We start from the raw sequence: 12,869 nt of genomic DNA on the forward strand, positions 1-12,869 counted from the left end.
GAAGTAATTAAATAAACCCTTTAAAATGTGTTTAGGTGGGGCTTGCAGAGGACCCAAGTTCAGTTTCCAACACCCATATGGTATCTAACAACCACCTGTAACTCCAGTTCCATGGGATCCAACAAGCTCTTCTGACTTTTGCAGACACTACTCACACATGGTACATGCAAAACACTCATACACATAAAATAAAAATAAATAAGATAAAAATTTTAATGTGTGAGGCTGGGTACCCTTTAATCCCAGCATTTGGGAGGCAGAGGCAGGAGGATCTTAGTTCAAGGCCAGCCTGGTCTACATAGCGAGTTCCAGGCCAGCTGGGGCTACAGGGAAACCCTGTCCCAAAAAGACCAAAAAAAAATATTTTTTTAATGTGTTTGGGGGAGCTGGCAGGATGGCTCAGTGCTTAAGAACGTTGTACTGTTCTTACAGAGAGACTGGGTTCAGCTCACAACTAATTTCCTATAACTCTAGTTCCAGTGTATTCTTCTGGCCTCCATGAGCACCTATACACAGATGGCATACATTTACACAGACACAGAGACACATAGACACACATAATTTAAAATAAAAAAATGTAAATCTTTAAAAACTGTGTTAAGAGCTGGCGAGATGGTTCAGGGAATAAAGGAACTTGCCACCAAAACTTTCAACCTGAGTTTGATCCCCAGAACCAACAAATTTTCCTCTGACCACTTAGGCCCTGACATGAACCCATACACACACACACACACACGCACACACACACACGCACACTAAGTAAATGTAGTAAAATGTGTTTAGGGCCATGAAGATGGATCAGTAGTAAAGATGCTAGCTATGCAAGCCTGACAACCCAAGTTAGATCCCTGAGACCCATATAAAAAGCCAGATGTGGTAAATGCATCTGCAATCCCAGCACTCCTACAGTGAGATGGGAGTCAGAGACGAATTGCCCAGAAGCTTTCTGACCATCTAGCCTGGGGGACTCAGCACAGAAGCAAAAACAGCTCAAGACCCTGACTGAGCAGGGAAGGAGGTGGGAACCAACTCCCAAAATTGTTCTCTCACCTCCACATGCACACCATGGCTCTCATGCACCATTACTCATATATATATATATATATATATATATATATACACACATACATAAGAAAAAAATGTTTTAAATAATTTTTTAAATGTTTAGCAGGCTGAGGATGTAGAACAGTGACTTGTATAAAGCACAAAGTCCTATATCTAACTCTCAGAACTGGAAAAAGAAATGGAAAAGAAATAATAAAAGTATTTAGCGCTGGAGATGCTGAGGCAGAGGGATTATGTGTTTAAAGCTAGCCTGGGCTACATAGCAAGATTTTTGTATCAAAAAGAGAGGAGAGAGGAGAAGACAGAGAGAGGGAGATGGAGATGGAGAGAGGGAGAGAGAGAGGGAAAGAGGGAGAAAGGGAGGGAGAGAGGGAAAAAGAGGACACAGAGAGAGAAAGAGAGGGGGGAGGGGAGGGGAGGAGAGGGAAGGGGATGGAACATGCACACAGTCACATGCATATGTATGTGCACTTGCATGTGCATACCTGAAAGGAGGGCATGTGTGGTGTGGAGGAACTGTGAGTACCTTATCGCTTTTCCTCATCACTGAGACATGGGGCTGTCTTGGCTGCCAGTGGAGCTTCTGGACTCCAAGCCTTAGAATATAGAGGAGAGGAGAGGAGAGGAGAGGAGAGGAGAGGAGGAGGCTGGAGAGATGGCTCAGCAGTTAAAAGCACTTTGCTGCTCTTGGGCTGGAGAGATAGCACAGCCAGTTAAGCACTGGCTGCTCTTACAGAAGACCCAAGTTCAATTCTCAGCATCCACGTGGTGGCTAACAACCAGATCCGATGCCATCCTCTGACCTCTGCAGGCATTGCAGGACACTGGTACACTTATATAGATGCAGGCACTACATTCATACACATAAAAATAGTATTTTTTTTAAAAAAAGAAAAAAGCACTTGAAAGGCTGGAGAGATGGCTCAGCGGTTAAGAGCACTGACGGTTCTTGCAGAGGACCTGGGTTCGATTCCCAGCACCCACATGGTTGCTACAAACTGTCCTTAACTCCGGTTCCAGGAGAATCCGATGCCTTCTTCTGACCTCCGCGGCATTGCACGACACGGGTGCACTCACATACATGCAGGCAATACACTCATACACATAAAATAAAAATAATATAAAATATTTTTTTAAAAAAGCACTTGCTTTTGCACAGGACTGAGGTTCAATTCCCAGCATCCACATGGTGGCACCCAACTATCTGTAACACAAGTTCCCCCCCTCTTCTAGCTTTGATGCGCACCAGGCACGAATGTGGTGCACTTACAGGTGTAAGCCACTATGCCTGGCCATACATACCACTTGTTCACAAATCAAAGGTCCCAAAAGAACCCAATGACCCGAGAGGTTTAATTCCTATTCCCAGAGCAAGCTTTGTATTGACAATTCTGGGATCCTTGAATGGTGTATTTCAGGAGCCCTTGGGGCAGGGGGCAAGAACACCAGAGCCATCATCCAACAGCTGGTTTTCCATGTTTCCCCTGCCCCCCTACACCCTCCCACCACAAGTCCTTGTCCTTTCTACTTTCTCTGCTGCTGGGAGAATAAATGACAGATGAAGGACATCTGATCTCAGCATTTTTAGCTTCTGTCCCTAAATGAGCGTGGGGCAGGTCTGTTCAATAGTCTCTCCTTGCATGTTTGCTTCTAAGGCTTTTTTTTTACATGCTACTTGTGATGCTTAGTCTTCCTTGTCAATTTAGGAGGCACGCTTTTGTTGAGGGAGTTTCTAGAGAGAATTAACTGAGGAGGGAAGACTCACTCTGAAGGTAAGCAACACCCTCCATTAGGTCAGCGGCCTGGACTGAATAAAATTCCAGAAAGCAAGCCAGGCTTGGTGGCACACACCTTTAATCCCAGCACTTGGGAGGCAGAGGCAGGGGAATCTTTGAGAGTTCAAGGCCAGCTTGGTCTACACAGTGAGTTCCAGGTCAGTTGGGGCTACAAGGAGACCCTGTCTCAAAAAGACAACAAAACTCCAGAAAGAAAAAGCAAGATGGGAATTGGAATGCCACTATCTCTGCTTCCTGATTGGTCAGCCCAGATGTGTTAGCAGCCCCGATCCTGCAACCATACCTTTCCAGCTAAGATTGACTGTATCTTCAAACCGGGAGCCAAAATAAACCCTCCTTTCTTAAAATGTTTCTTGTCAGGAAGTCGATTACAGTGCTGAGAAAAGTAACTATACACTCCTCCAGGAATTAAGGCCATGTCTCCTCCCAAGAGACTTAAACATGCATCAACTCTGCAGACAAAGTGTCACTATGTAGCCCTGGCTGGCCTCAAACTTGCAGGAATCTTCCAGTCTCAGATTATGTAAGAGTTTTTTTTAATACATTTTATTTATTTGTGTGTATTTCACACAGAACATCTTAATCATCTTTATACCCCCTCTCCATCGGCCCCCTCCCATAGCCCCCTCCCAATGGAATTCATACATTCTGTCATTTGTGTTAAGGCCTATCATGTCAAGTTAGTGTCCCCAGTTGTCCCTCAGTGCAATTTCATCCACTGAGGTCTAGGTCAGCCTATCTAGAGTCTCTCCCTTAAAGATCAGCTCTTCCTCACCCAGCAGTAATCAGTTGTCAATAATTCTTCGACTGTCCTAGTTTGTTTCTCCATTGCTGTGACAAAACACTCTGACCATGACCAACTTGGGGAGGAAATGATTTGGCTTACATCTCCCAGGTCACAGTTCATCAGGGAGCCCAAGGTAAGAATTCAGGGCAGGAGCCTGAAGTCAGAAGCTGGAGCACAAGCCATGGAGGAAGGCTGCTTACTGGCTTGCTCCCCCGGCCCATCCTCAGCCTGCTTTCTTTTTTTTTAATTTTTAAAATTTTTTCTCTGTGACTTTGACATGTGAATTTCTTTCGTCAGCCTGCTTTCTTATACCATACAGGTCCACCTGCCCAAGGGTGTCACCACCCACAGTAGGCTTGGCCCTCCCACAGACTCAATAATCAAGAAGATACCCCACAGACTTGGCCACAGGACAGTCCAAAAAAGGAAATTCCCCAACTGAGGCTCCGTCAACCCAGATGTGTCAAGTCTACACTAAAGCTATCCAGCACATTCACTAAGATTGGGGCCTGCTGTCCATTTCCACAGTTCTGTGCTGGGTTTCTGTCTGCTTGAGTTTGCATGGGTCTTGTGCATACTGACGCCACTGCCATAGATTCATATAAGAGCCCCCAGGAGCCTGTAGGACTCTATTTCTGTATGATCATGCACTATCTCCCTGGTTCTTACAATTTTTCTGCCCCCTCTTCCTCAATGGTCCCTGAGACCTGGGTGTGTCGGTTTTAATATAGGAGACCCGTTCAACGACCCAAGCTCTGTAAATTTAAGGCTCCATATTTTGCCAAACTCAAGACTGTTGGGTGCAGGATGTATGCATATGGAACCAGGCATGGTTTCAATTTCCACAGTTTGTTTAGCAATCTATCAGAGACTGTTTTTATTAAAATAATTCTTCTTCCTCTTCCTCCTCTCTTCTTCTTCCTCCTCTTCCTTTCCTTCTCTTCTTCCTCCTCCTCTTCCTCCTCTTCTTCTGCTTTTCTTCTTCTTCCTCCTCCTCCTCCTTCTTTTTTTCAAGGTCTTTATAGCGCTGGCTGGCCTGGAACCCATAGAGATTCACCTATCTCTGCCTCCCAAATTCTGGGATTAAAGGCCTGAGCCACCTCACCTGATCCCCTCAATTCTTTTTTTTTAAATGTATCATAATACAGTATTTTTAAAAATGGAGCTGGAAAGATGGCTCAGTGATGAAGAGCACTGGCTGTTCTTGCAGAGGACCTGGGTTCAATTGCCAGCACCCACATGGCAGCTAACAAAGGTTCCTATCTCCAGTTCCAGGGAATCCTCAACCTCTTCTGATCAGCACCCTCCTCTGGCCTCTACAGGCATTGCATGACATAGGTGCACTTACATACATGTGTATGAATACTTTGCATGTTTGTATCTAAGTATATGCATGCAATGCCAGCAGAGGCTCAAAGAAAGTGTTGGATCCCCTGGAACTGGAGTTAGGGACAGTTGTTAGCTGCCATGTAGGTGCTGGAAACTGAACTTGGGCCCTCTGTAAGAGTAGCCAGTACTCTTAAGGTGAGCCATCTCTTCAGTCTCTCCATTTCTATTTTTTTTTTTTTTTTTTTTTTTTTTTTTTCCCCTGTAGCCCCAGCTGTCCTGGAACTCACTATGTAGCCCAGGCTGGCCTTGAACAGAGACTGGCTTAACTCACAGATACCCGCCTGCCTCTGCCTCCTGAGTGCTGGAATTAAAAGCGTGTGCCACCACGCCCGACTCAATTCTTTTTTAGAAACAGGGTTTCACATGGTCCAGGCTGGTTTCAGAAGTCACCATGTAAATAAGGATGACCTTGAACTTCTTATTCTCCTGACCCCGCCTCTGGAGTGCTGATATTGTCACAGGCATGCGCCACCGCATCTAGTTTGTACGGGGCTGGGGATGGAACTCGGGGCTTCAGGTATGCTACACAAGCACTTCATCCACTGAGCCACACCCCTAAGTCCCGTCTCTAGCTTTTCTTTTTTGAGACATGGTCTCACCATGTAGCTCGCTAAGTTGGCCAGGCTGACCTCGAACTCAGAGAGACACATCTGCCTCTGCCTCCCGAGAGCCACCACGCCAGAACAACATACTCTATTAACTAAGCAGGGGCCACATTCCCTATCTGAAACAGACGCCTCCAGCGAGGGGCCCCACCCTCTGTGCTGTCACAGGCACAACCCCCACCTCAACGGTGGAGCCAATGGGAGCACGGGGCGGGGCCTCTCAGCCCCGGAGCAGTGGTGCCGGGGAGCCCAGCGCGCAGGCGCGATGGACCCGGAGGCTCGTCCCTCGGGCTCCCAAGCACTGGTTCGGACCAGCCTCCCGCCACCTGAGGCGCTGTTATCCGCCAGCCTTCAGGAGGAGCTGTACGACTGCCTGGACTACTACTACCTGCGCGACTTCCCGGCCTCCGGGGCTGGACGCAGCAAGGGCCGGACGCGGCGCGAGCAGCAGCTGCGCACCAGCCGGCCGGTGCCCGGCGGCCACGAGCGCAAGGTGGCGCAGACGCTGATCAACGGGCAGCGCAAGCGGCGCCAGCGCCAGCTACAGCCTCGGCCGCTCACGCGCCTCGCTTGAGCCGGTACGCACTGACCGGCCCCTGTTTGTTTTGTTTGAGATAGTTAGTCTCTTGTGGCTCAGGCCGGACCTCGAACTCCTGAGCCTTCTGCCTCCACCTTGCAAGTGGTGACATGACAGACGTGCAGTACAGTACCCCACTTTTTCTGTTTTTTAACACAGTCTCCTGTAGCTAGGCTGGCCTTAAACTAAATATGTAGCAGAGGCTGGCCTTGAACTCCTGATCATCCTGCCTCCACATCCCAAGTCCTGGAATTACAGGCACAGGCCACAATGTCCTGCTGTGTTGCTTTGTTTGATTTGATTTTGTTCACTGTTGTAGCCTAGGCTGGCCTCCAGCTTGTGGCACTCCTTCTGCATTAGCCTCTCCCGGGCTGGGATTACATGTCACTGCGACCAGACCCAGCTCAGTTAAGAGCACATACTGCTCTTCCAGAGGACCCTAATTCAATTCCCAGAACCCACTTCAGGGGGCTCACAATCACCTAAAACCCCAGCTCCAGGGTATGTGACTCTCTTTTCTGGTCTCCAATAGCACTTGTATACAACATACACATTTTTCAAGTTCAAGATGGTAGTGTCGGCAGCACTTGGGAGGAAGAGGCTAACAGATCTCTATGAGATCAAGGCCAGCCTGGTCTATATAAGGAGTGCCAGGCCCTGGGTGGGTGTTGTTTGGGGGAGGGGGGATTGGTGAGAGACCTTGTCTCAAAAAACAAAAATAATTTGGCCTTTAGGTGGTAGAGGCAAGAGGACCAAAAATTCAAGGTTATCTTTGGTTACATAGCAAGTTTGAGGCCAACCTGGGGTACATGAGACCCTGTGTCCAGATCTTCCTGTCTCTTCAGTGTAACCTACTGGGCATGTGCCACCATAATTGGTGAGAACCTATCTCAAAAATAATAATAATAATAATAATAATAATAATAATAATAATAATGCATGGCAATCTACACCATTGATCCCAGCACTCAGGAAGTAGAGGCAGGCAGATCTCAGTGAGATCAAGGCCTGTTCTACTTAGTGAGTTCCACGCCAACTGGGACTACAGGGAGACAGGCTCAAAAAAACAAAAACAAGACTTGGGTGTGGTGACCCTCACCTTTAATCCCAGCACTTGGGAGGCAGAGGCAGATGGATGTCTGAGAGTTCAAGGCCAGCTGGGGCTACAGGGAGACCCTGGCTCAAAAACTAAACAAAACAACAACAAAAAGCATGCTTGGACTATTGGTTTTGGCTTATATCCTTTCATTCAGAAGCCAGAGACAGGAGGACCAAGAGGTGGAGTCCAGCCTGGAATTTATAGTTCCAGACCAGCCTGGGCTAGAATGAGACACTGTCTTAAAAGAGAGAGAACTTTAACTTCTAGTGGTCATTCTAAGACTTGAGAGAATAATTGATTTTTTTTCTATCTTGTTTTCCACAGGAAGCCTAAAGGACCTGCTAAAAGTATTTTCACTTTCCAGCTGCAACTGTGGTCCTCCATGTTGGTCAACAGGACTTTTGACAGTGCTTAAGTTTACTGCTTCTATCTTTTCCTTATTAGTTAATTATTAAGTAAGTAATCTCCAAGTGGGTATGCCTTTTTAGGGTTTTCAATTAAAAGAGAACAGCAAGAATGCATTTTAACTTCTGGGTTTTTTTCCTAGTTACCATGGTAACTGGTTTCCAATTCACAAATATTTGGGCTCTTCAGTGTAAAGAAAAGATGACAGGTCTGAGGAGATGGCTTATACTGTAAAGTGCTTGCAACTCAAGCATGAAGACCTGAGTTCAATCCCTAAAACTCATATAAAAAAGCTGAGCATCAAGCCGGGCATGGTGGCACATGCCTTTAATCCCAGCACTCGGGAGGCAGAGGCAGGCAGATCTCTGTGAGTTCAAGGCCAGCCTGGGCTATGTAGTGAGTTCCAGGACAGCTGAGGCTACAGGGAGACCCTGTCTCAAAAAGACAAAAAAAAAAGCTGAGCATAGTTGGACATGGTAGTGCATGCCTTTTATCACAGAGATAGGCAGAACTCTGTTAGTTTTAGGCCATCTAGGGCTACATAGTGAAACCCTGTCTCAAACCCCTGCCCCACAAAAAAAAAACAAAAAAAAAAAAAACAAACTGGGTGTAGTGGCCACATACATAATCCCAGGGCTTGGGAGGTGGGGACAAATGAATCCCTATGGCTTGCTAGCCAGCCAGCCTATCCTATTTAATGAGTTCCAGGTAAGTGAAAAACACTATCACAAAAAAACAAAGTACAGGACTAGAAAGATGGCTCAGTGGTTGAGAGCACTTGCTGCTCTGGCAGAGTACCCAGATTCAGTTCCCAGCACCCACATGGCTGCTCACAGCAGTCTGCAACTGGAGTTCCAGGGGATCCAACATCCTCTTCTGGCCTTCTCTGTTACCAGGCAGGAATGTGGTGGATATTCATACATGAAGGCAAAACACCCATACACATAAATATGCTGAAGAATTACACCTGATGTTTGCCTTTACATGTGTACACACATGCACATTCACACATACACACACACACACACACACACACACACAAATACAAATCACAACAACAAACTGGGGAGACCCAAGATAGGATGTTCTACAAGAAAGAATTTTACCAATTGTTATAGACTACCCTGAAGATTTTAGTATGCATTATGATAGGATATTATGGGGACTGGAGCTGTAGCTCAGTTGGTAGAGTGCTTGCCTAGCATGCATGAAGCCCTGGGTTTAATCCGTAGCACCTGCATAAATGGTGTGGTTACAAATGCCTCTAATCCCAACTCTTGGTAGTTATAAGCCTCAAGATCAGAAGTTCAAGGTCATCCTTGGCTGCCTATTGAGTTCCAAGCCAGCCTGGGGCTTTTGAGATCCTTTGTCAATAATAATAATGACTATTGCTGGACATGGTGGTGCATCCTTTAATCCCAGCAGGGAGGCAGAGGCAGGCAGATCTCTGTGAATTCAAGGCCAGCCTGGTCCACATAGTTCCAGGCCAGTTGGAGCTAAGGAGACCTTGTCTTGGAAAAAAAAAAAAAGAAAAAAAATAATGACTATTACAGGGCATATACAACAGTTAATAGGTTCTCTTCACTTATCTCACAACACCCCTTTAACATAGGTGCTGCTGTCCCCATTTTAGAAGTGATGCAAATACTGTCCAGGTTAGCTTTTTTTTTTTTTTAATGTGCTGTATCTATATATGTATATGCCACATGTATGTGGGTTTTCTCAGAAGCCTCAGAAAGGTTGTTGGTTCCCCTGGAGCTGGAGTTAAAGGCAGTTATGAGCTGTCTGATCTGGGTTCTGGGAACCAAAGACAGGTCCATTGGAAGAGCAGCAAGAACTCTTAACCACAAGCTGTCTCTCCAATCCCTTAGCTAGCTTTCTCAACTTGACAAAGCCTAAAGTTATCTGAAAAGGAAAGCCTCATGAGAAGAATCTTCTAGATCAGATTGGCCTGTGGGCATGGCATGTCTGTGAGGTTGTCTTAATAATTGAGTAAGAGGACCCAGCCCACAGTGGGTGGCACCATTTCTTAGGCAAGTGGTACTGGGCTAGCTAAGCTGGCGGCACACACCTTTAATCCCAGCACTTGGAAGACTGGGACTACAGGGAGACCCTGGGGCTCCTGGGAGACCCTACCTCAAAAAGATTATATAAATAATAAATAAATAAATAAATAAATAAATAAGCGAGCAAGCTAGCTAAGGGACCTGGGTGTGATGATGCATGGCTTTAATCCCAGCATTTGGGAGGTAGAGTTAGAGGCAGGTGGATCTCTGTGAGATCAAGGCTAGCCTGGTCTACATAGCCATTTCCAGGCCAGGTGGGTCTACAAGGAGACCCTGTATCAAAAAACAAAACAATAGGCTGGAGAGATGGCTCAGCGGTCAAGAACCCTGGTTGTTGTTGTAGAAGACCCAGGTTCAAATCCCAGTGCCCACATGGTAGCTGACGACTGTTCCTAACTCCAGTTCCAGGGGATCCAAAGGCCCCCTCTGTCCTCTGCAGGCATTGCATGACACGGGTGCACTTACCTATGTGCGGGCAATACATGCGTACACATAATAAAATATTGAGCTGGGCGTGGTGGCGCATGTCTTTAATCCCAGCACTTGGGAGGCAGAGGCAGGCGGATCTCTGTGAGTTCAAGGCCAGCCTGGTCTACATAGTGAGTTCCAGGACAGCTGGGGCTACAGAGAGACCCTGTCTCAAAAAGACAGAAAAAAAAAAAAAAAAACCAAAAAAGCTAAACACGAGCCTGTGAGGGAGACAGCAGCAAGCAGTGTTTTTCCATGGCTTCTGCTCCAAGTTTCAGCTTGAATTCTTGCCCTGACTTCTGTCAGTGATGGACTGACACCAAATAAAACCATTTCCTCCCCTAAAATACTTTTTGTCAGATAAATCACAGCAACAGAAAGAAAAGTAGAATAAACACACTTGCAGAAATCACACAGCTATTTAAGAAGCCAACCAATAGCTGGGCATGGTGGCACATTTCTTTAATCTCAGCAGAAGCAGGCAGATCTCTGTGACTTCCAGGTCAGCTAGGGCTACACAGACCTTGCACCACCCCCATCATAAAAAAGGAAGTAAACTAAGTGATCTGACCCTAATAATTCTGCTTCTGTTGTTTAGCGCAGCAGTAAATATTTCATATTTAATTGACCTAGAATTGATCTTTGGGGTATAGTAAAAAATTATTCTCTTCGAGGCCAGCCTGGTCTATATAGTGAGTTCCAGGACAGCTGGGGCTACAAGGAGACCCTGTCTCAAAAAAAAAAATTATTCCCAATCCAGGCTATATTTTATTTTTTTAAAGATTTTATTTTTATGTGTATATGTGTGCCTGCATGTGTTTATGTATACCATGTATGTACAGGTGTCCTTTGAGTCCAGAAGAGGTGTTGGATCCCCTGAAATTGGCATTACAAGCAGTTCAAGCTGCCTGATATGGATGCTGGAAACTGAACATGGGTCCTCTGCAAGAGCAATAAGAACTCTTAAGCACTGAGCCACCTCTCTAACCCTTAGGCTGTATCTTAACATTTTTTTGGAGACAAGATCTCACTCTGTAGCCCTGGCTAGCCTGGAACTCCAACTGTCTCTACTGAGTGCTAGAATTGAAGGCATGTGCCACGATGCCTGGCTTAATGTTTTAAAAAATAATTTTTTTACTTGAGACTCATTTTTCCCATGCTAATTGATGATGTGACTCTTTTCAAATGGATTAAATTTTTCTCCAATATTTTAAAGTATTTTAGGTGCCCTACATCAGCAGGTAGTCAAAAGCATTCACTTTTCCCAGCATGTTTTCCTCAACTGTTAGACAGTATTTTATGTTTCAGAGCCAACCACAAGCAATTTAAAGACAAGAGCTCAGTTAGGCAAGTAGGCAGAACATGGCAAGCTAGCTTTTCTCTTCAGTCTTCACTTAGTCCTTCTCCAACTAGCAGTGAGTCCTCAGCTAGGAGAGAAAGGTGCCAAACTGAAAGGGGAACCTAATGAGTCCAGCTGGTACCTCTCCAGTACAGCAGCTACCTCCAGCCTTGTTTTCTCATTTGTAAAATGGGAATGATATTGGATTACCTTGCCAAATTGTGAGGAAATGTGTGACCCACTCAGGAGCCTGCTGTGCCTTAGATGCCCAATCTGCCTGCCTCTGTCTCCCGAGTGCTGGGATTAAAGGCGTGTGCCACCATGCCTGGCAAATACAGCTACTTTTAAATTTACAGAATACCATCCCTCTTATATTATCCTCTCTGGTCACCAAGTCTTAAATTCTTTCACTTCCTGCCAGATGTCTCCAACATCCAGGTAGTGTGGTTTGGTAAAAGTCCTCCTGGCTTTGGTGTCAAATGCCTGTATAGACTTGGGCATGTTAGACACTCAGTGGCATATAACTGTAATTCCTGCACTAGGGAGGCTAAAACAGGAGGACTGCAACTTCCAGGCCAGCTTAGGCTACTTAGGAAACTGGTTTGTTGTTTTGCTTTGCTTTGCTTTGCTTTGGTTTTTGTTGTTTAAAAAAAGGGGGGCGGGCTGGAGAGATGGCTCAGTGGTTAAGAACACTGGTTGTTCTTGCAGAAGACCGGGGTTTGAATCCCAGCACCCACATGGCAGCTAATAACTGTCCATAACTCCAGTCCCAGGGGATCCGACAGCCTCTTCTGACCTGCATGACATGGGTGCACTTACCTACATGCAGGCAACACAGGCATACACATAAAAACAATAAATAAAAATTAAAAAAAAAAACAAAGGAGCTGGGTGTGGTGGTGCATGCCTTTAATCCCAGTTCCAGGGTCACCAGAGATACATAGTGACTCTTTGAGGGAAAAAAAAGACATGGGAAAGTTATTTAACCCTAGTAAGCATCTTTCCCTGCCTATAAAATGGCGATAACTATAGTTCTTATTTGAAGAATTCTTGTAGGTGTCAATAAGACAATATGCATAAAACTCTTAATGCCTTATACAACTAAACACTAACGTGTTTTTTAATGTTTCCATGCATTGCTGACTGTCTTAAGACTTCAAAATTGTATTTATATTTTTTAGGGGTGTACGGTTAAGACAGGGTCTCATATATCCCAGGATGGCTAAACACAGAGAGAGAGAGAGAGAGAGAGAGAGAGAGAGAGAGAGAGAGA

General features: G+C 45.7%; 1 protein-coding gene across 1 annotated transcript; it reads left to right on the plus strand.

Moving 5' to 3' along the window:
- Positions 1-5,890: 5,890 nt before the first annotated feature.
- Positions 5,891-8,043, plus strand: Nupr2 (nuclear protein 2, transcriptional regulator). Its single transcript, XM_008839155.3, has 2 exons — positions 5,891-6,220; positions 7,643-8,043. Exon 1 carries the CDS (start codon positions 5,908-5,910, stop codon positions 6,214-6,216), a length of 309 nt encoding a protein of 102 aa, XP_008837377.1. The 5' UTR covers positions 5,891-5,907; the 3' UTR covers positions 6,217-6,220; positions 7,643-8,043.
- The last annotated feature ends 4,826 nt before the right edge of the window (positions 8,044-12,869 follow it).

This window comes from Nannospalax galili, unplaced genomic scaffold, assembly GCF_000622305.1.
Source record: "Nannospalax galili isolate Female #2095 unplaced genomic scaffold, S.galili_v1.0 scaffold899, whole genome shotgun sequence".
In the NCBI taxonomy this organism is placed as follows: Eukaryota; Metazoa; Chordata; class Mammalia; order Rodentia; family Spalacidae; genus Nannospalax; species Nannospalax galili.